Source organism: Corapipo altera, unplaced genomic scaffold (genome assembly GCF_003945725.1).
Source record: "Corapipo altera isolate COAL_440 unplaced genomic scaffold, ASM394572v1 81, whole genome shotgun sequence".
Classification (NCBI taxonomy): Eukaryota; Metazoa; Chordata; class Aves; order Passeriformes; family Pipridae; genus Corapipo; species Corapipo altera.
In genome coordinates, this window is record NW_020884987.1 from 283,977 (window position 1) to 307,668 (window position 23,692).

The 23,692-nt window shown below is 37.4% G+C and overlaps 1 protein-coding gene across 6 annotated transcripts in view; it reads left to right on the forward strand.

The window, feature by feature from the left end:
- GULP1 (GULP PTB domain containing engulfment adaptor 1) overlaps positions 1-23,692 on the forward strand; it is a 153,926-nt gene that overhangs the window by 122,081 nt on the left and 8,153 nt on the right. For 3 of the 6 annotated variants that reach the window (XM_027666159.1, XM_027666161.1, XM_027666160.1), the window contains exons 7-11: positions 1,588-1,704; positions 2,084-2,176; positions 12,007-12,231; positions 14,576-14,714; positions 22,090-22,184. In XM_027666159.1, coding sequence (XP_027521960.1) covers positions 1,588-1,704; positions 2,084-2,176; positions 12,007-12,231; positions 14,576-14,714; positions 22,090-22,184 — 669 coding nt within the window. The remainder of the gene's footprint in view (positions 1-1,587; positions 1,705-2,083; positions 2,177-12,006; positions 12,232-14,575; positions 14,715-22,089; positions 22,185-23,692) is intronic. The other 3 variants (XM_027666162.1, XM_027666164.1, XM_027666163.1) reach the window with 1 other exon arrangement.

Here is a 23,692-nt window from a genome sequence, read left to right on the forward strand (position 1 = left end):
TGAAACAGGGTCACCCTGGAAGGAAGTGATTAGCAACTAAAACCAACCGAATCAACACTGAAAATGGATGGTTTAGTAATCTCAAGTTTCTTTTTTTTGTTTTATTCTGAAGTAACTGACATACCCTACAAATGAAACTATATTTTTTAGAAAAAGATACACGTTCCTTTCTCTTTAAACACGATTATGCAGCATTATGTGTTACTTCACAGTGTTTCTGGTTATTTTGTTGTTCACCTGCATTGCTCCAATGCCTTCAGTAGGTATCATTTGGAATTGCTAGACACACCTGTAAATTTCTCCTAATTTCTCTTCAGATTTCTACCCTACCCCTCTTTTTCTCACATTCCAGTGATTTTCAATTGCCCTCAAAGTCTCTGTGCACTAACACCATTTTTATGAGTATTTAATGACTAATGAATTGTTTTTTCTTCTCTCCTACCTGATATTTCACTGTACTTTTTTTTCTCTGTTTCACTGTTTGTTCATTAGTACTCTCAGATTCCAGAGGATCCCAGCTCAGTTTATACTTTTCATTTCATCCCACCTTCATCCCTCTGAGAAGTTAGGATTATATAAAAGGCTGGGAGCATCACCTTCTGTACCATTTTTGTACATCCAGCCTTTCGTGTTCTTCCAGGTAGCAAAGGAAAAATGTTCTTCTCTTTGAGCAGAATGCTCTACTTTCACAAGTAGCAGCCAATTTCAGGTTTTAATTTCAATAAAAAAGAGGAAGTTCTTATTTAGCTTTAACCAGATCAGTGTTTTTTCTGATTTTTTTAAATTTTTTTTCCCTGGTGGAATTGTTTAAAAAACATTAAAAATTTCTTACTTACTGTGTTCACTTTCTCTACTAAAGTTCTAAGGCAAAAGATGTATCCATATGTTCACTTTGTATTGGTCCTGCTAAAAGTCAGCATTTTTTTCTGAAACCTTAATGTACTCCATCAGCTTCTTGTACACCTCTTTTACCCCCATTATTTTTGAAGTGGATATTCTGCATTGACTGTACAAACATGTGATAACATATGATGTGAATCAGCATAGAACTAGTAAATTATTATATTTTGCACAGAAAAACACAAATTTTGTTTGGCTGGATTTTTATAGTGGGAAATAGTTGTGCAGGTAAACGCAGTTACCTACAGTATGCCGAGTTAGATTAATAATGCTTGTAAAAATAAGTGTTCAATTCCAATTTAAAATCAAGAAGGATCAAAATATCCATTAACATGAAAACATTGTTCCATTACAATTAAAGAATTTATTTAATGATTGAACAGGCTGCATTTGCTACAGAAATCATCAGAAAAAGATGCACTGCAGGATGTTATCTGTATTTATGAAGACTTAATTTACATTTATGTCTAGTTTCCCTTCTTTATCAGAGTATTTTTGTTGCTTTCGTAGCATTTTGTCGAGGTATTTTGTCGAAGTGTTTTACTTGCTCCCTTCTGGTGTTGACTTCATTATGTTTTGAACAAACCCTTTGAATATGGTGTGATATACTTTGTGATCATCTGAAATGAAAGTAACTATGTCAAATATTCTCACCATACTAATTTCAATCTTATGTTTTGTGTGAAGGCGGAGGAGATAACTTTAACAATTGGTCAAGCATTTGACTTAGCTTATAGGAAATTCCTGGAATCCGGAGGAAAAGACGTTGAAACAAGGAAACAAATTGCAGGTTTACAAAAAAGGGTAAGTTCTGAACTAGGTTATTTTAAAGAGATAACAGAACCTGCTGCTGTATTTGTGTTACCTGCTGTGTATGAAAGCCTAATTTCCAGCATTATTCTCAGATTGCTAAGAATTGCAGCAGGTACCAAAAAAAGAAAACTGAAAAAAAAAAAAAACAACCTTGATAACTATTAAACAGTATTTTATGCTTTACTGTCCTACAAGGACATTAAAGAGAAAAGCAAAGTTGAAATCTGGAGGATACTGAAGTGTAATTATTTTTTGTGGTTAGATAACTAGTTAAACCTTGCTTCTAAATCACCAGATCTCATATGAAACTTGTGTTCATGGATGCTGTTGTTGAAATGAATGACTGCCCCAATAACCACTTGCTTTGTAGATTCAAGAATTAGAAACGGAAAATGCAGAACTGAAAAATAAAGTTCAAGATTTGGAAAACCAGTTAAGAATAACACAAGTACATGCATCTCCAGTAAGTACCTGGCATAAATCTCGTATCTGAAGTTACTCTAAATTTATAATCCCTTTATGATCATTATTATCATCCCTGCTGCTTCCAGTGATTCCACTAACACACAGTGATCGTGTAACAGACCTGTTGAAATGGAGTGTTGTACTAACAGTAAGATTGTGACAAGCCAACAAAAGTGCAAATTGCAGTCTCTCAAATTGTGGTTCTTTAATCCCCTTGTCATACCTATTTGTTGCTGCCTCAAGACAGTAAATACTCTTTCAAGTAGACACATAAACATTCCAGCTGAGGATGAAAAACTGTTGTGCACTGACAGGATCTGGCACAGGAGTATTTTTAAGTGACTGACTGGGACAGTTCTTTATATCTAGGCAGAACTTCTAAAAATGTGGGTTTCATTGCAGGCAGATTCTGTCGACTCCCCTCTTCTGGCAAGTGTGTTCTATCTGAACAGTATTAAGCAGCTGTGAAAATAAATAAAATTTCTTGATGTGTGCGTAGTAAAATCTTAGAAGAAGATGACCTGCTTTTGAGCTGTCCATTTTGACTGCCTCGTTCCTACCCTGAATGTGACAGCTTTTCGGTAGTGTCTGTGCACTCCTTTGATGTTGATTAGATGGTTGTTCTCATGAGGAACTACCATTTGATTTTACTGAAATCTATTTAGAGGGGAGAGCACCATAAATCATAAATACTGTGTAACTACCACAGTAAAAGTTTTAAATTATGGATGCCTTCTCACTTATGAAGCATTCAGTGATAGGCAATCAATTTTAATGCTAGATTTAATATCAGTGCAGTCGATTCTTTAATTTTTTATTTTCCATAATTGGAATTATAGTTGGTTTTATTTATGAGTATAATAACTAAATGGATATTTGAATTCAATTAAACAGGCTCTCAAGTTCATTGCAATAGGTGCATTTCCTTTCATTTGAATTAATTAAGAACTTGGTAATTTCATTTGGAAAAATAAAGAAAACTATTAATAATTAATACTTAAAATATCCTGTCATTTGTGATTTATTGTATCTTTTAAAATGAGGATGTCTCAGTCCTTATTAAAGAGTTAAGATCTTAATTTGTAAATTTGCCAACCATTTGGAAATTCTCTCCCTAAATATTGTTTTATTGTTAATGACTGTTGGGACAATGAATATGCATACTGCTTAAATAGCAGTTGTGCTACAACAAAATTATGAAGTATTGATAATTATTGATATTAATGAATTCATTTCAAAAAATCACTACCAGCTGCTAGTTTACACGTTAATTTTATTGCTTTGTTTACTCTTTAATCTTTAAAATGAAAACAAAAAAAAAATTTCCTGTCACAAATTTCTGAGTTTCGTCATGATTAGAATTGCAGTCAGAGCCTGTTTAGTATCTGCACCAATTCTGACATGAATTAGATTCGTGTAAATGGATGAATATTAGAACAGGATGCCCAGGGGTTGGAGCTCTCTGTACTCTTGGGGATGCTCAAAACTTCCCTGAACATGGTCCTCAGCAACCTGGGCTGATTGAATCCTGCTGCTAGGGACTGCAGTGCAGGGAAAAGGATGGAGTAATACATTTAAGACAGCTGAAGTCCACTGAAAGGATCATCAGTCAAAGTGCCTGGAACAGCAGTGGATGTGATGTGATGAGACCTTTCTCTTCTTCTACTGTGTGAGCAACAAATAGGTATGAAAGAAGAAAATTCCAAACAATTCATAAGACAACTGGTTGCCTGCTATAGTTTGCAATTCATTTTATGTGCTTTTCATTCAAATCAACTGTAATTTCAAGCACAACTCTGCAAAATCTCAAATCCTGCTAGAAAATAAAGTGGTGCAAAAAATATTTTCTTCTATTTCCACATAATTTTTGTAATTAAAAATGTCACTTTAACTTTAAAAGAAATAATAAGTTGGGTTTTCTTCTGAATTTAATCTTGGAACATATAAGTACCATGTTGTTAAAAATTTCTGTGCTGCTGCTCTATGTTTAAAAAACAGAAAGCAGCAGATCTCTATTGGGATCACTTTGTCAGAATACACCTCTCAAATCTGCAGATAGTATTTTCTGAAGTAAAATAGTTTAAATGAAGCAGAATATCTAACATGGGGAGCAATACCTTATCTGAGTCCCTTCCTAAGCACTTTGGGTTGGATGGAGAGAGTTTGCTTCCCTGCAGATCATCTTGGTATGAGGTGCTACGAACATAACATCATAATTCTTGTGATTCAAACCAGATTTATGAAACTCTAGGTTTTAAGCTTTCTTACAGCTCTCATATCTACACTATTGAATTACACAGGGATGCCAGTGCCACACAGGAGCTTTCTGAAGCTGTTTTTAGATGTAATAAGCAATTTGATTTATTTATATTTAGCTAATTTGTTACAGCCAGAGCTCCTTATCTGTCAGTCCAGTCTGACGCTGTTCTGTGTGCTGAAGTCTAGGGAAGGGATTGTTCAGTAACCAGTGGAAGGTTTAAGGCCTGATATTTGATACTTAATATGATAAAAAGACCACGTGCCTTAAAGTAGCATGATAGCACTTTGTAAAGAAATATTCATCTTCAAGAGCCAGCTGCAGATAACCACCATAAAGCTGCCTCTGTTTCTGCTTAAACAGTACCTTGGATTTTCATATCTTTTGCTTTCCTTTTTGTATTTGGTGTTTCCTTTGCATGCTGTTTGTGCTTTCTCAACGTTCGCCAGATGTGCTGAAGGGGCTTTCCTGCCTCACAGGTTGTTGACTGTGCTCCTGTTGTAGTGATTAATGCCTGGTCACAGAAACACTTGGCAATCAGCAGTTGATTCAGCACTTCAGCAGCCAACATGGGCAACTTGATTTAACAAGTATTTACTTAAAGCATCTGTGAGGGCCTGTGGTGACAGCTCACAGAACACAACAATATAAACGTTAAAATCGTATTGTGTGTCACATCCTCTCCTCCTTCCAGCCCCATCCCTTTCCATGGAAGGGAGACTACAAACCCTGAGGTCTGAGCAGGTGTCATTTCAGGTTGATAGTGGGTGTGTGTATTTTACTTCCCCATGAGAGAAGATTTAAGGGGGTTTAGAATTGATCACACCTGCAGTGTGACAGACAGCAAGTGATGTCACTGTCATGGTTTATTTGCCAAAATACTGATCCAGGACAGAATCCCTTTCCCACTTGTCAGGAACTGGGAAGCCGTGATGCCATTTGTATGCAGTGACAGTCTATCATTTCTTTACTCCTGCTTCTTCTTTTTGAAGTGGATTGATTTTTGTGGCTTTAATCATTCTAGACACATTAGTCTCCCTGTTAATTTTTAATGGGGAGAAAATACCTTCAGAAATTGGAAGCACAGCAGGGTTTTTTTGTATTATTTCACTGATCCTTGACACTGCTGACTTTTTGGTTTTTGTTTTTTATTAAAAAAAAAAAAAAGGCAAGCCAATTCTGTTTCTCTCTGACAGCTTAATCTTTTGATTCCCAGGCCATTTTCCCACAAGCAAGATCAGATTGCATCTCCTGTTCTCACTTGAGTATCAAAAGAAAATAGAATGTGAGAACATCTTTAAACTGTGGATGGATATGTGTGGTTTTAAACATTTGGCTCATTGCGTGTTTAGAAAAAAAATCTAGTCTCAACCTGCTCCAGTTCTAAGTAGATACATCCATGTCATTTGAAATAAACGTTTCCAACTTCCTGTTGTCATTGACAATAGGCTTGTTAACTAAATATGAGGACACACATGAAGCCATTTGCTGGAATTCATACTCGGGATCAAATGTAATACTGTCAAGACTTAAAATTCAGATCCTCTCTTACTTCCAAAATGTTTTAAAAATATTTTGTGTATAGTTTATCAGAGATGGTACGTTAGATATGTGATGCCCAAGAAAAAATTAGATGCACCAGGCTGGGCTGCAATGTGTGGCTTTAGTGACAGATTTACTTCTGTAAAAAGGAGTTGGCCATGTGTTCACATATTGAATTCTTGAGTAATAATTTTCAACACTTTGTTTGCAAAACACAATACTAAAATATCTTAATTTGCTGATCTTTGACATCAAAATGTGTAAAAAGAATAATACATGGGGACTAATCCAAAAATCCATCCATGGTCGAACTCAGAGAACGAAATGCAAGCAGTGAACTGTAAGATGAAACTTCATTTTAAGCAAAGAATTAAAAATATTTTGGATGAATTGATAGTTTTACATAAGGGAGAATTCCAGCTGAAACTTCTGTTACTGATTTTTCTAATGAAATTCTTTTTCAGGCAGTAATAATAAATTGGAATATTAGGGTACTTATTGGGAGTCCCCAGTTGCTCTATTAAAAAAAAAAAAAGAAATCAACCCACTCACGTTTGAAAATTGAAAGTAATAATAATTAAAAAATTAAGTTTGACTTTTCTCTCTCCAGTTCATAAATAGTGTGAGTTAAGGGCTTGTTTGGGAAATACGAAGGAGAATCTAATCTAAAACTGCTTTTATGATCATTCTTGCTTGTAATGCAGATTTTTGGCAGGCCAAGTAAGGGTTTATTTGAGGACATATTTTAAAATACTGGCAGACTGAAATGGGTGCAAACTACACGTGTAAATAATAAAATTATGTGCCCTTTAGATTTTTACACTGTGTAAATGGGTGCAAAGCACTGACAACAATAAAGTTCTGCTTTTGGGGGATAAAACTGCTATCAAAATTATCCCGTTGCTTGGTTATTAGTATCACTATGAAACTTTTTCTGTGGCTGTTCTAAACCTAGCCATATGGCCAAATCAACATCAATCTAATTTAGGTGCTTTTTCTGTCAGTTCATAGACTGTATGGGAAAAATAAAATTTCCTTCTGAACCTATAAAAGAAGCCATTAAGGCAATGAGATCATAGTTGGAAATGAAAAAGAGAAAACTGGATTGTATAATGAAATATTTTAGCATAAAATATATTTTGAAAGTTGAACATCAAATTATCAATCCTCACACTTTTTCTCCCAGGATATTGTAACTATTTAGAATTAAGTTTGCTCAGCACATTCAGTAAATAATAAACTGTTTAGTGATCATTTTTTGTTGCAGTTTTAAGTCTTCCTAGAACTTTAAGAAGTCAGTCCCTAACCTGTCAGTGTTTGCCAATGTAGAAGTGTTATGCAACAGAAAGTGTCACTTTTTTTTCATTTCCTGAATGGATCTGTCAAGGACTGGCTATCCCAAACCAAGAGTTTCCTTAGAGTAATTTGCCTGGATGGCTGCCCTTCCATGTGCCATGGGAAATGTTGGCACAGGATGTGTCCTTTGTCTCTCACTGCCTTGCATGTACAGCTAAAGTTTCCATTACTTGTGCATCTCTGCTGTTTACTTTTCTTCTGTTCCAGTGACTTGGCAGTGCTTTAGTCCCTGGTCTTTTTTGCATTTGGTCTTGATTATGTGAGGACAATCGGATTTTCATTTTGCTGTTTGCTTGTGGTGTCACTGCTCGAGTTTGTATCCCAGGAAGACTTCAGATCTCCAGAGATCAGTGAAGCCCTGGGAGCACAGTTTCACATCATGTCCTTTTTCTTTTTTATTTTGCTGTTTGCATTGCTAGTGTTGCCAAAAGCAGCCAGGGTTAGCTGAACACATGGCCTTTGTTGGGGGGGTCGGCAGTCAGGTACATTTGATACCCCCATTTGTTACAGTCAGTGAACAGTAAGTCCTCATAGTCCACTAAAGAACCTCTGATGAGACGAGAGATTTTTGATCAGTTTTGGTCTTGGCTGACATTTACCAGGCGTGCCTTTAAAGCTTTCTCTTTGAGCTTGGTTAAGGCAGAGAGGGAAGTTGTGACAACCTCATGACTCTGAAGTTAGATAGAAGAAAAGAGAGATATTCAGGAAAATACCTTAAAAGGGAGAACACTGAAATATGAGATAAGAGGAATTGAAAGGCAGCAGGAAAAGTTACTGGGAGAAACAGCTCCAAAAGGAACGGTGTTCTTCCATTCACCAGAAGTATTATCAAAGCAGCAATATGTAATATATACTCTTATCATGCCAACATTGCAAAATCCCTCAATTTTTAAACAGAGCATTAAAGCTGTTGATTGATTAGACCATTTTTCAAGTTTTTTGGTTGTGACCTAGAAGCACAGGCCACCTGCACCTATTACCCTCGTTAAAAAGCTTTAACACACTCATGGGAAAACTCCAAGACAGACGTTGGAACTGTATGCATATTTCAGGACACAGTTTTGGAATGTGTTTATGCATATCACTTCATTCCTGTTTCCATTAAGATTGCCAAGTGGGAAAATGCACATGTTTTTCCTTCGCCTATCTTCAGCTCTTTCAGATTTATAATATTCTGTGTTCAGTTCAGTGAGCACTTCTTCATGAGGGTTCAAAATTCTCTCACATTTGTGATGTTAAAGAAAAGGAATTTCAAATTGCCTGTGTCAGATTTCATGTGACTGAAAAAATACTAAATGAACTGAAGATGTAGCAGTTAATTAATGAATCTTCTAATACTTATACAGTACTTTATGAATTAGCAAGTTACGGATTAGTAAGTATTCATAGTGGTCCCAAATCTCAGGGACACACCTTGTAAAAAGCAGTTTTGTAACTAAATGCATCATTTTCAAATCAAGGTGACTCACAGCTCCCTGTGACATCACTGCAGTCACCCACTGTGGCAGTTCTGCATGTTACCAACCGACTGTTCTGAGGAGGAAAAACATCTTCCAATTCATTCTAATTCACACTTAGGTGATTCCTATGGGGGTGTGACACAGAGATTGCAAGCAATGTGTTGAGACACCTAAAAACAACTTTGAAAAGGTTGCCTGATTAACAAAATCTCAATTGTACTGAGTTTTCTAGAGCAACGTAGCCCAACAGTGCAACTTCAGCATCTGCTCAGTGGAGTGAGTCAAAAATACATCCTTTGATGTGCATATAGTTACATTCAATCATAAAAGAGACCAACTCCACTGAGCTAGTGTTTTAATTTCTTTAAGAATGATATCATGTTGTTTTCTTCTGTTAATGAAATGCGACCCGGATTGGAATGTGTTGTATCAGTGCAACTGATACTACAAGTGTTACACAGTGGGAACCCCAGACAAAACACAATTGCCATATAAAATGACAATTTAATATATTTTACTATATTTCTTTCCTTTATAATTTGGTGTAAGAGTATTAAGTTTCAGAAGTGACACCCTTTCTAGGCTGTAGCCTTTAAAAGGAGAGTCTCTTCCTTTTACCCCCTGCACTTTCTTAATCTGGTGATATTTCCTGCCTGTTTAAACTTTCTGTGCCGTTCTTTTCTTTGTGACGTTCCAGTTATTATTTTCCATTGCTGAATACAGTTCCTTGTTGTCCCTGTGGGCTACCTGACTCCATGGGGCTGTGAGCAGGGGGCTGTTAGCCTCAGAGGTGTTTTTGGGCCATGGGATGCAAGATGCAAAGCAGTGCTCCCAGCACAGCTCCAACACCCAGTGGTGGGTTCTGTACAGGTCTGCAATGAAGATTTCCTAGTGAGAATTCATTTACTGACCAGATGCATTCCCAAAACTGTCACAGGAAGCTTGATACCCCATGTGGTGCCAAATGTCCTGAGAGTGTCCCTGATTAGACACGGGACTGCTCCATGCTCAGGGCTCAGATGATACCAGGGGTGTTTATTCTGGTTTTGTATTCAGATTTTCCATTGCCTGCATTTGCTGTCTGTTCCTCACCCTCATAGCTTTGCTGCTTTGCATCCTGTGTGTATTTTTCTGGTTTCTCTATGATTTTTTATGTGACATACGTGCTCTCTTATGGAAACTGCTCTTCTTTTGCTCTACGTATTTTAGGAAGTATTTTGCTTTATTAGTTTGACTGTTTTTATTTGGTATCTTCCAGTATTTACTATTCTGAAATCTCTTTTTTCCATAGATGTGTATAACAACAAGGATTACATGGTAGTAATGCACAGTAGCATTGCAAGTCTTCTACCTGTAGGCTGGTGATACTCTTGAAATAATACTCAAAATTCAATGTCTTGTAGGTTTTTACTTTCTTTTTTATTGATTACCATTCCAAACCCTCCATTTCATAATTCCAGCATAGCAAGAGATTAATTCTTTGCAACTGGAATAAATTTTTTTATTCTTTTTTTAATGCTGAATTGTAAATTTTGAGTAAAGAATCTTGTGGTGTTTGTGGGTGTTATCACAACCATGGCACTGTTAATTAATTGGGACACCTACAGCATTAGCCTGGTTTATCTCTAAAGAAAGTGAACAAAGAAGATAAGGTTCAGTTTAAAAGGATTTAAAATATTTTATTTTCTACATAACATGGTTGAAAATAATTGGTTAAATCCTGCTCTACTGAGTTATGCAAACTTCTAATGAAATAATCATGACATATCCATTGTGGAACACTATGAAGACAGCAAAAGCAGACTTCAAAATTTTTACTGCATGTATCTGCCAGTGCCTCAGCCTGGCCAGTTAGAGGGTTTTTTTAGGCGAGGTACCTACAGCACAGATGCAATTCCTGCATTTTGAGTGTGTCACTCTGGGCTGTAGCCAAGGAGAACTGTCTGCACAAGCGTCCAATTCGTTTTGTGAAAGATCTGTCCTCTAAAGCCTTGTTTTAGCTGTCCAGAGCTGTTTTCCTCTGATTTTGAGATAGCAATTATAACTTGGCTTCAACAGAAAGATCAGCTGGGCATTTCTTTTAAATCAAATATTTAAAGAAATTTCCTTTTTGCTTATCTTTCCAGGATCAGTCCTAAAGGCTCTTTGTTTCTAATTTCACCTAGACAAGATCCATTTCTTTTGAAAACCTTTCAGGATTGCTGACATATCTTATTTGAGTTAAAAAAACCCATAGGTTTTTGTTTATAATCAATATATATGAAGTGGAATAGCCAGTGAAAGAGTCCCCAGTGACATCAGGCAGCTAATTCAGTCACCTTGCAGTCCCCACTGTGTCACCTTGGGTGAATGCTCTTAATGGCTGTGTTATGGTGTAGATATTATTCATTTGCCTTCGTTTGAAGCTATTCTGTGGGTTTCTTACGAGGTGCAGAGAATCTTGCCATCCTCAACATTTTTATTTCCCCAGCAGCAAGTTTTATTCTGTCCTGCATCATGTAGGGACATGAGGATTCCTCTGCTTTGCAACAAGCCTCAGCTTTTGAGATATCTACTGAAAATACCAAGTTCCAGTGGTTATTCATCCGTGCAGAAAAGATGGCAGAAAGGTGTTAATGTCCATAGATGTTTAGGTTCTTAAATTCTGTAGGTAGGAAAATGAAATAAATTTTAGTATTAATGTAAATATTAAAATTACTGCACCATGAAATTCTACTGTAAGATTTTTGTTAAATAATGAGCTATTCTTCAAACATTGGAGGGATATAAATGATATATATAAATGTTTCCTGCCTTGCACAGTGAAAATTCTGACCTGTGCATTAATCACCACAGTAACTCTTCTCCCCTACCTGGTAATTTACATGTGCAGATATGAGAGAGTGCTGATATGATGTGGATTTAGACATTTTTTAGTGCATCTCACAGACTCTATTTGAAAGACACCTGACTTCATTTTATTTGGTGTAATGATCAAGGAGCACATCATCTTTCTTCCAGTTAATACTGAGTTAATACCTCTTACTGTGGTATACTTTTAGATTTTGTTTTAAAACGTTTTCAGGTTCTGTATCTTGTAATTATAGCACTAAACAGCAAGTTGCTGATCAGCTTTGTGGAAGTATGAAATGTGTTGGTTTTTTTTCTTCTTTCCCTGACCTTACCACGTTCTGTCCCTCAGAATGTTTTCTCTTTTCTGTGATTCCTTTTCAGCTGCTGCACATAAAGTGTGATAATGATGAACATATGTTTCAAAGACCCTCTACTTTTTTCTGGTGTAACAATGAGGATTCACCTCCTTGTTTAGATATCTCTTCCATTACGCTTACTCCTAGGAGTTCTCCTGACTCTAGACTACCACCTGGATTGTTAATCCCACCACCTTCAAAAGCTGGTCTTCCAAAACCAACCAGTGAATACAGCTGCCCAAGACCTCGTGTAATCATACTGTGCAAAAGCTTTTTCAGTTTTTTTTTTTTGGCTTTCCTTTGTTCTCTGTTGTGTATTAACTTGCATTAAAAATGTGCATTTTGTACAGTGGTTAAAGGACAGAGAAGATTTATCTTAGATTATCTAGGGGTACTCCTAAAATATGGAATTTGTGAAGATTTACTCCAATTTCTACTTAGCGTTTTCTCTCCCATCTCAAAATATAAATTCTTTTTTTCCCCAATGTGTTTAAATTAGTCCATTAATTAATGATCTCTGTTTTATCTGACAACCTTTTGTTAAAAAAGTTTATCTTAAGAACAGTTCTTCAAAACAAACAATCCTACTTCAAGGTCCTAATTCAAGGGCTTCCTCCCCCATGAATTAAGAAAAAAGCAATTATCCATTTAAATAACTTTTAGCATACTTTATAAAAACTGTGCAAAATGAAGATTGAAAATTATTCTTAAATATGAAATGGGCATATTGCCTGCTTTTTCATATTAATGTGCTTATTCTCTCAACTCTTCTTCCATTTGCAAGTAGTATTTGGTGAACATCCTGGCTTCCTGCATGTGTTCACTAAATAAAAATGCTTCTTGTGCTCATATGTATTCAAAATACACATTTCTTAATTTACTTACAGTTTTACTTAAACTGGCTATTTCGGTGCTGTTAAAATGGGCCAGTAAGTAACTTCAACAAAAATGGTACATAGTCAGGAAATGAATGTCATATTTGGGTTTACTTTTGTGCCTGAAAGACACATCTAAAAGTAAATATAAATACTGTAAATTAATCTAGCTTCTTAGCTTAGCAAATAATGAGAATCTACATTAGCACTTACGACCTGCAAGACACGCTGGGATTCTCCATCAATGTTGATGGAACTGTAGGTTTTTTCATGTTATGTTTCCCTATGTCTGGGTATAAATATCCCATGAGGGGTTTTTTTAGATATTGAACAGTTACAGATCACTTTTAATCCAAATTAAAATATTAACTCAAAACTCCAAAGAATCACAGAACCTCCAAGAAACAGCAAATGCAGGACTTGGGTTTAGTGTTTTTTCCTCATTAAAGACTGCTTTCAGTGGCAGGCTGCAGATTAACACCCTTTGCTTCTCAGTAGCCACTGCTGAACCTCCAGAGAGAAACAGAGATGGTTCAGGGCCACCTACACACTTGGCTTAGAAATCTGTACCGTGAGCTGTCAGAGGGCAGCTTCAGTGCTGCAGCAGAGGCACTGAAGAAAGTGGCATTCCAAAATAAAGTTTAGGTCTGGGGAACTGTCGTGGGCAAGTAGTGCTAAAGGCTCTCTGCTTGCCAGGCTTTTATATCTGTGTATTCTGAATAAAAGGACCCATGTGACTCATTTAACTTGCCCTTAAAAATTTTCATGTGAGCAGTTTGGGCAAATTGAATCTTGTTTAAAAGTAGGAGGCTTTCCCTGTGCCTGGCTGTGTAGTCTTTCTAACACAGAGAATGTAGAATGCACTGTCTGAGGAATAACATGCACATACAAACTAGTTTTGCCTCTGGGTTGTCAATCTCAGCTTTAATTGATCTCATCATCTTTAGTGTCTCCTGTGTTCTGACTGGACTGTGCCCTGCTTGTGTCCTGAAGTAGTGGACTTGTGGCAGTGGGGAATGAGTCATGCAGAAACAAATATGACTGTAGAACTATAGTAATTGTTGGGTTTGGGGTTACTTTGCTCACCCAGTAGTTTTTTTTTTTCTGAACCTTCCAAATTCCTGAGCCTTTCTAATGAAATCTCTTCGGTTTCACCTTCGAGGATGACAGTTTTATTTTGAATAATAATATTCAGTGTATTGCACATCTGGGTTATTACTTATGGGAAAATACAGTTGAAGCTTTGATCATACCAGTTTCTTTAGGCTGTCAAACAGGAGATCATGTGAGGAAGATCATGTAACAAAAAAAATTGGGATTGTATCTTTTAACTGTCTTCTGTGGTGTCCCGAGCAGAATAATTGCCATATTACCTTACTTGGGTCTTGTGAAGGTATCTGTGTTTGTTTGTCTGCAAGAGAGAACTGCTTGTCACCAGCTTTGTCAGGTGTAACTGTGATACATTTCTGGCTGTACCAGATCGACTGAAAAAAGGAAAGATTACAATGCTGCTCATGTTTTGGGGAGTTTTAGCATGTGTGCTCTGTACTGCAAATGCCATTTGCTTGGTGTTAGGAGCTGGCTTTTGCACGCTGATGGTTATTTTTAACTTTTTTTTTTTTTTTTAATGTGGCTCTTATCTGCATGCTGAAGAATTTTTGGTATTGTGATCTTTTTTCATGTGAAATATTGCCCTAATATTTATTGTCCTTATTGTAGGCAGGCAGTGTGACACCTAAATCACCCTCCACTGACATCTTTGATATGGTTCCCTTTTCTCCCATATCCCCTCAGTCATCAACACCTACTCGCAATGGTACACAGCCTCCTCCAGTACCCAGTAGATCTACAGAGATCAGTAAGTTTTGTAACAACTGACCTAATTTTTTTTTGCTTACATTATTTTTTTTTAATAAAGCATCTTTAAAGTCTTACTTACATTTTGCATGAAAAGCCAAGTACGTTTTTTGTAAATCACATTCAGTAATGCCATTTCATTTTTATACCATCTTCCCAAAGTCATTGATGTTGCTGCCAAGTTACATTATAAACAAACTTGCTAGAACTATTATATAAACAGTTTGAAGGAGTTTGGTTGGGGATTTTAACTTGGCTTTTTTTTTTTACAGTACCTTTTTTGTACCTCAAGCAATACTTTTACCTCCTCTTAGTTCTTTCCTTGTCAAGCCACAGTTCTAGCATCTAAAGCCTGCCTTTCTGGGGAAGACAGCAGGTGGAGTAAGTATGGAAATGGTGATGCAGAATGGAGAGCTGAAGAAATCCTTCAAGAAGTAAACTGTCTGGGAATGCTGTTTTTATACTACTTATCTATATAATTCTATATAATAGAATTTTAAACTTGTACAGCCTTGGTTTTTTTTAGTTATAGCTGATGAACCTCTCCAGGTCTGTGAACAGCTCCTAAAAGATGATTAACAACAGCAGTTTTATTTTGCAAAGGCTTGAAGGCATCTAGGGTAAGGTTCTTGACTTCACTGGAAGTCTTTTAGGAGTCCACTAAATATTTCTAAAAGCTTCAGAGGTCCCTTGAGGAAGAGGAGAGCGGAGCACACACAAGTGGTGTTGGAGGTTGTACAAATACCAGTCTGTGTGTGGCAGCTTCTATTTCTGATGGTTATTTTAGTGTGGAGAAGAAACATTAGTGTCACTGCCTGCCACCATATCAATGTGAAACCACATTTGAACACATTCTGCCTGTTTTGGGGCACACCACTAGGATGTAGATTTTTCAGCTATAAATGAGAGCTGTGAACAAAAGCAAAAATATGTTTTAAAACTTCAGTCAGTGAAGGCCTTCCAACCCCAAAACCATATCCACATTTTGGTTCCATTGCTCAGAATGTCTGTCACCTTCTAAAGAGAAAGTAGAGGTTGAGACTATTAGTTCAATAAAAATCCTCTTCTCTTCTAAGAGAAGATTTTAAATAAGTTTATGAATTTCTATGGGATTCTAAAAAGGTATTTAATAGAATTTTAAACTATTATATTAAGAATAGTTAATATTAACTATTCCCATATAGCCTAAAAGAATATTAGAATAAAACTGCTCTATTAAGAAAATTTTATGGCTTTTTAAATAACAACAAAAAATAATTAAAAGATACCCCTTCCAAGCACCCCCTTTGTATCAAATTTGTTTCTCTGACATTACAAGCAATGCCATAAAATAGACGTAAATGTGCATATCCAATTTCAATAATGGTCACTTTGTATCTTGTAATTCAATTCAATTCATTTTTTTAGCTATGGTCCTGCCTCAGTTCCATTGAAATTGTGACTAGAGATCTTGTGGACCCAGTGCTCAGTGCTGAGGGGTCTTGGAAATTCCAGGTTTTGTAACTCTATAGGTTTTGTAATTGTTTAGTCAGTGGGTTTTGTAATATAAAAAAAAAACCCAGTTGCTTATTCAGTGATACACACTGTTTAAAGTAGTTGTTTCTTCTCCATTTCATTCATTTGCATTCAATTAAGGTGATGCATTTCAGAGATGTGGCAGTCGGTGTCTATTAATTCTCTGTGCTCCTCAGCTGCCACTTCAGGGAGAGGTTACAAAGTGCCTCATGGTCTTTATACTTTTGATCCCTGCTCTTTCAGTCTGTCATGGTCCTTTATATGGATGAAAATTCTTGTGTTCATCAGCTATCAATGCACTTTGGCTTATTGCAAAAGTGGAATTTGAAGCAGAAGGTGAATATTTCATAATCAAACAAGGACTTTACTGTCTTAGATGAGAAAGTTCAGATCCCATAGGAACCCCACACAAGCTGTGTAATGTTACATTACTATAATACTGTGCAAGAATACATTGTTTTATGTGGTGATATTGCTGCCATAGAGGCAAGCTGGCATTTCTTTCTCCAAGTCAGGTGGGTGGCAACCAAGAGGAGCCAACGTTTGGGGTCTCCCATTTTCTGAGGTTATCTTTTCTTGTTCCTATCTCTTTCTTTGTCTCCGCACTCAAGCGGGGTTGTTTTCCATCACTTTAAGTGAAGTGACAGGGTGGTTTTGTTAGGTTTTATAATTCTATAACTTTCACCATTATCACATTCAGTAGCAAACAAGGAGAAAGGTAAGGATGTGTCATCTGTTTTCTGGTGTCGACCTCAGTTACTCCATTTGTCTGAGTGGGGTTAATCTCCCTGTTCCCTGGGGATGGCACTTGTGCTGCTAGAGCAAAATGTGCTTTTAAAAGCCAAAGTTCATCTTGCTCATCAACTGGCAAGTCTGAAAAATCAGCCAAAAATAACTCTGCATAGGAAAGACATGGCCCATTTGTAGGAAACCAGTGACAATAATAAGCGCTTTGGATTCTGCCAAGACCAAGAGCTTCACAGGTAATAATTGGCACCAGGATGACAGTTCTTCTCAAAAAGAGGAATGCTAAAGTTCAAATTTTGCTTACCAGCTCTTCCTGTGTTAATTTCCCAGAAAGAAAATCATGGGGTTTTAAATTATACCTTTGGCTTTGACTATCTCATAGTATTGTAGTCCAAGAAACCCAGCATTCTGATACCAGAGGAGTGCAACAGGGACCTTTTTTTGCAAAGGCAGCCATCTCCAAGGTGTTTAAGCTTTAAAAAAAGTAAGATGATTCTTGAAATTTTGAGTTCGTATTCAGTAGAGTAGCAATATAGCTACCCAGTAAATATCTGCTCACTATTGGCTATATCAGTGATAACAAATAGATTACTTTTACCTATTTTAAAGGAGAAAATGGCATGATTTGTGGGCAGGAAGCTGCAGATTGTACACATGCATGCTGACTCTTTAGGTAATAATTGCAAAATAGTGCAAGGCCACCAAAAATGCAATGCTAGAGACCATGCTGCTACCTTCTCATGAAATTAGGGTTTGCAAATGTTCTTGTATGTCATCTGAATGGGCAGAATTAATTTATTGATTTTATTTAATTAAAGAAGCAATTAATGTATATATTTCTTGTTGGCACAGCATTATTGTCATATCTCAGAAAAGAACTGGAGAGGAATATGCTCCATTGAGTTGTTCAACTTTATTTCATTCAGATACATCAAGAACAATCTAAGGTCACAGTTGGCTGATGTAGAAATCTGTTCCAAGATTCTCTCTTTTCAGAGATATTTAAGAGTACCGTTTCAGAATAATGGCTATAATAATTCCAAAAGAAAGAAATATGGAGCAGCCTGCAGCTACGAGAAAGGCTTCCTGGACTTCCCGGCCTCAGATTATTCCAAGTATTTTCTTGGGTGCTTGTCTCAGTGTGATTAATTTTTATTTGTCATCACAGCTGCTCCAGTACATCTGGGGAAAGCATATATCAGCATAACAGGCATCCTGGCCTGGATCAGGAACAGTGCGGCAGCAGGAGCAGGGAAGTGATTCTTGCCCTGGACTCAGTGCTGGTGAGGCCACACCTCGAATGCTGTGTCCAGTTCTGGGCTCCTCAGTTCAGGAAGGACATGGAAGGGCTGGAGCAGGTCCAGAGAAGAGCAACAAGGCTGGGGAAGGGACTGGAGCACAAGTGCTGAGAGGAGAGACTGAGGGAGCTGGGGTTGTTGAGGCTGGAGAAGAGGAGGCTCAGGGGAGACCTCCTCATTCTCTACAACCCCCTGACAGGAGGTTGTAGCCAGGTGGGGGTTGGTCTCTTCTCCCAGGAAGCAGCAGTAGGACAAGAGGGCTCAGTCTTCAGCTGTGCCAGGGGAGATTTAGGTTGGATATTAGAAAGAAATTCTTTACAGAGAGAGTGATCAGGCATTGGAATGGGCTGCCCATGGAGGGGGTGGAGTCACCGTCCCTGGAGATGCTGAAGGTGAGACTGGATGTGGCATCAGTGCCATGGTCTGGGAAGCACGGCAGAGTTGGATCGAGGATGATCTCAGATTGGACTTGATGATCTCAGAGGTCTTTTCCAACCAGATTGATTCTATGATTCCATGATAACTCTGTGATTGGGTGATAGCTAAGGTAAAGAGTGGGATGTCAAATGCAACAGAAAAGCCAAATATTTGTAGGTTTTTTTAATAATTGCTGATTTTGAATTTATCATAGAGTGCAGGTGGCTGTTCTCCAGTACTACGTGGTTCTTGTTCTGAATGTCAGGCAGGTGCCAGAAACAAGAATTTATTACTCCTTCATGTCTTTCTGTGGTTTGAGGTGCAGATGTAAAACATCAGCATTTCATGGAGTTTGAATTTGTGGGTCACTTTCACAAGCTGTGAATTTATTTCCATCCAGAAAGGAATGGGAAAGGGAAATTATATGTACTGTTCCAAAGGATCGTTTTCAAAGGCTTACTGGTTGCTGTGTATTGGAGAAAGAAATGCCTGTCTATGCTACAATTATTTTGGGGAGTGTGTTGGGCAAGATATTCTTGTTATAGTTATTCTTCATGCAAATACTTAAGCCTGAAATAAAAAAATACCAAATTTATCCCATTTCTGCTAAAAAGGAGCTTCCCCTTCAGCATCAGTGGAGTGAACACTGGCAGACAAGCTCATGGAGATCCCATGCAATAGTGCAGCTCTGGAGTGATAAAATTCTAGGTTTTTTTCAGCTTTTGATAAAAAAAAATACTGATTATGTTATTGAAAATATCTCATGGAGCTGTGTCCCTCCCTCACTCTCAGCAGTGCAGTCTCTGATATCACACACAAACTTTAAATGCAGAAAAGCAGCTGTACTGTGGACTTTTTCAGCTGAGTTACTGAAACAGTTAGCAAGTTATAATAGAGATAATTCCCAAAATAATAGTTTTCACAGAAACCAAGCTAGGTAATACTTCTATATCTTGAATTTGATTCTGTGCAGGATTTATTAGGCTCTATCACTTAGAATAAGTTACACTGTTTGATTTTAAATTCTGCCTTGAATACAATATAAATTCAGAAATCTTTCACAAAAAAGGAAGGAGCGAGATTAAAGTCACATTAAAAGAGCTAAAACTTCTTCTATCCTACTGCTGATGAGCTCAGAATTGTTGTCATTAATAAAAGCCAATAATAAAGCATGAAGAAGATAGTATCCATGATAGGGAAAAAAATACTTGCTTTCAAAAATAGTGATAAGTCATAATTCAGTACTAAGAAATGCAAAAGTTGTGTTCCTTACTGCTTTCTCATAGATACATTTACATTTATTAAGTGGTTGCTAAGTCTTGGTGTTGAATCTGTGTTTTTGGGTTCCTAACAACACAGAAAAATTTCAGCCCCTTTTAAGGGTAAAAAGAAAGAAAATGGAGCTACATAACAAACAAATAGATTATTGAGGATCACAAAGCATAATCACTCTTTTGCCCAGCAGAGGTTAAATTGAAAACCAAAACTGCTATGTGTGAAGGTCACTTGGTAGGAGCATCAGAGCATCTGAGGACACTGGTTATACTGGAGCAGACCCATTTTGGCTGTGAAAGAGGCAAGGCAGGAAGGAGATCCTAATTTTTACGTTGGATTATCCTATTTAAAGTCTCTTTTGCACGCAGGTGGTCTGCCTCTGCCAGGAAAGACTAGATTTCTTCTTGGCTCAAGTGGGCTTTTGGAATAAAGCTCTCTGACCTGGGCCATCTCCTGCTCCCATGTGACAGTTTTTAGACACAGCTTTTGAAATATGTAATCAATCAAGTTCCTGCTCGAGTTTCTGTGCTTTATTATGTGAATTTCTGTATTTTATTGTGGGAGTGAACGCTGGCAGCTGCCAATTATTTAAAATGCCCATTGTGCAGCCCAATAATACCTAATTGATAAGGTCAAAACACACGGAGACTGACACGCACAATAAATGCTGAAGAGCCCAGAGAGGCACAGGTCTAAAATTCTGCCTCTAAGGAGGTCAAAATAAAGACATCTGTGTAACCATTTGCACATGCTTCACCACTGATAACATGATTGGTAACTCTGCAGCACAGGGTGGGGTCAATTAATGGTCAGCTGGCATATTTTGAATGTTAAGGGTAAATTTTTTGCTTAACAAGAAAACTCTGTCAGTCACTTCAGAGTTACTAATGGCCCCTTTTACTGTCCTGCTCTAGACCTAACATTGTTTTAAGGTAGGTAGAATGCTTACCAGGTTTCTTACTGGGCAGCTATGAAAGTTAGGAGAGAGGATATGGTTTCTATTTTAACTCCACCAATGATAAGACTGCAGTAACTTGATTCTGTAAATTCTGCAATCGGTGTGGTTGGGTTAGCAAAATTATTTTCTTACTTCTTTAGTTTTACCCAATGTGAGATAGAAAAAGTCTTTATGGATGGCACCATTACATGCAGAGGAAAAAAAAATAATCTATTACTGAGAAAGAAAAAAATCCCCCCAAGCTTCCAAAAAAACAACCCAAAATGTTTGGGCTGTCAGCTACCAAGAACTGGTATCTGTTCTAATTATAATTGTATGTTCTAATTATGTTCTAATTATAATTATACTGTTCTAATATGAAAAAAAAAGCCAATTGTACTGGAAGTGTTTCTTCTTGTTCAGGCAAGAAGCAACAAACAGACACACACCTACAGAAAGTATACTGCACTATAGAAAAAGTGAGAAAAGGTGTGGCACTGAGAGAGGGAAATTTGCAATAATTCTTTTTATGGATCCAGATTTAATGGCATTTTAGAGTAAGTGCCAGTTCATGGTCCTATGCATTTTTTCCAGTTTTTCTTTCTTGACTTGATCTTATCCAAGGTTTAAAAACCCTGCCAGTTCTCAGTTTTAGTAACCACCAGCTGTGCACCGAGGAACTGAATCAAACGGGAGCCTTGCCTTCCCTAAGTAAGAGCAGTTTCTTACAAAGATGTCCTTACCCTGGGAAGTGGCAGAGGGGACACAAAGTCTGGTTTGTTGGCAAGGATAAAAGATGAAATTTGACAGCTAATGTCCAGTTGTTTCCTCTTCATTTTTCAAAGTCCTCATGCACATAGATTCCAGAGCACACTTCAGCAGAAGATACCCTCCTCAAGTTGCAACTTCTCATCGGATCTCTAAAATTCCTCTGGAAGGCACAAACATTAATGGAAGCTAAAACAGAAGTTTGATGGTGTTCTTGGAAAAAATATTTGAGTATTAAAATTTGGAAAACTGCTCAAGACCTGGCTTTAAAATTTGGGTATTAAAAGAGATGGTTAATCTGTTGCATATCTGGTGGTGCTGTTATTCAACTCAGAAGGAGATATAAGCTGACTTTTTCAAAGCACTGTTGCCATAGCCCATACCTCTGCCCTCAGTGACTCACTTTTCTGTTGTTCCAGAGAGAGACCTTTTTGGAGCAGAACCTTTTGACCCTTTTAGCTGTGGAGCAGGAGATTTCCCTCCAGACATTCAGTCCAAACTAGATGAGATGCAGGTAACTACCGAGCTGTGCAGTTCTCAATGGCTGTGTGCCTGTTCTTGAGATACATGTTTACATTGTTATGAAAATGTATTCCAGGCTGTACAGACAAATGCATAGAAAAAAGCCCTGTTTCTGACAATTCCTTTTGTAAGTATATCCTCTGGCCTTTGAGCTGGAGTTTGGGTTTGCCTGAAGAGCCTTACCTGGTACTAATCTGGTCGGCTGCACTAATGTAGGCTTTCTTCAGAATGGTTTGGGAACCACTCCCTGGGAAGGGAGTGAGCAAGCTAAAAAACAGAGCTGATCCGAGAGCCCTACAGACTGTGTTACTCTTCAGTTCCAGCAATCATCACCATCCCAGTGTCCCCTTACCTTTCCCTCAGTGGCATCAGTTTGGTTTTCCATATCATTGGCATAGGCAAATATACGTGCTTACAGGGATAGGGTAATTTTCTGCTGCCTTTTGTGTTTTAAAACAGCTGTATGGCACTCTGGGGCAATTAAACTTTTGAGAATTGATTCAAGAATTCTTGGTTTATGTGGTTTTATCAGAAAATGTTTGTCGATTCTGAAACACTCCACGGTATCCATTCAGTTGTTGACCCAGTTTTAAGACAATTTTCGGAGAAAGGCCTCAAGTTTTGGAATAAATCACACTCTTCAGTCAGACTTTGCAAACTGCTAGCTCCTTACTAGCTTGCTTATCTTTATTCTTTTTCAAGCAGCCTGCTGGCAAAAGGAAACACCGAAAATAATGGGAACTTGAATTTCTAGGACCCTGGATCCTCAGCAGAATGTGTTCCCAGGGTTTCCAGCCCTCTTGTGTCTCAGAAGCCCACTGAGTCCAACAGCATTAGCCCTTGGGCTCCTTCTGTTCCTATCTTTTTGCCTAGAGAGCAGCAGAAGCATTTCAAAATGGCTTAACTAAGATTTAAATACCATTTAATTTCCTGAGTAAATTTTTTTAATTCCTACTCATTGTGAAATTCTCTTTTCCTTGTCAGTTTAGAATGGTGCCACTGACAAACTCCACTCAGTGTGAAGTAAGAAATTTAGCTTCTTGGTCCCCTGTACTCTGCCCCACATAATTTCAAAGAGCAACTAAAAGCCAAAACTGGCTTCTTTCCCAATTCCAACAAATATTCCTGTGTTTTATGTGTTATAATGTTGTTACCAAGCCATTTAATTAAAAAAGAAAAAATCTTACAGCACTTACATTGATATATATCAAAGTTTCCTTTGTCTGTAGCCCATTTTATGGAAAAGTATAATGTAGCAACTGTGGCTGTTAGGAATAATCCTGTGTCGATATTTAAATGTCACACGCTAAGAGTTCCTGTTACAGGTAGTGTTTTGACAGAGTTTTGAATTGTCAGCCTGTAATGTTGCAAAGTGCTGTCACCTCATAAAGCATCAGGGAATAGAACAGTAAAGGTCTTTATCAAAGATGTTGAAGTCATAAAATGAAAATCTCCCATTATTGTCCATACTCTCTTGACCTAAAAAAATCAAACAACCAA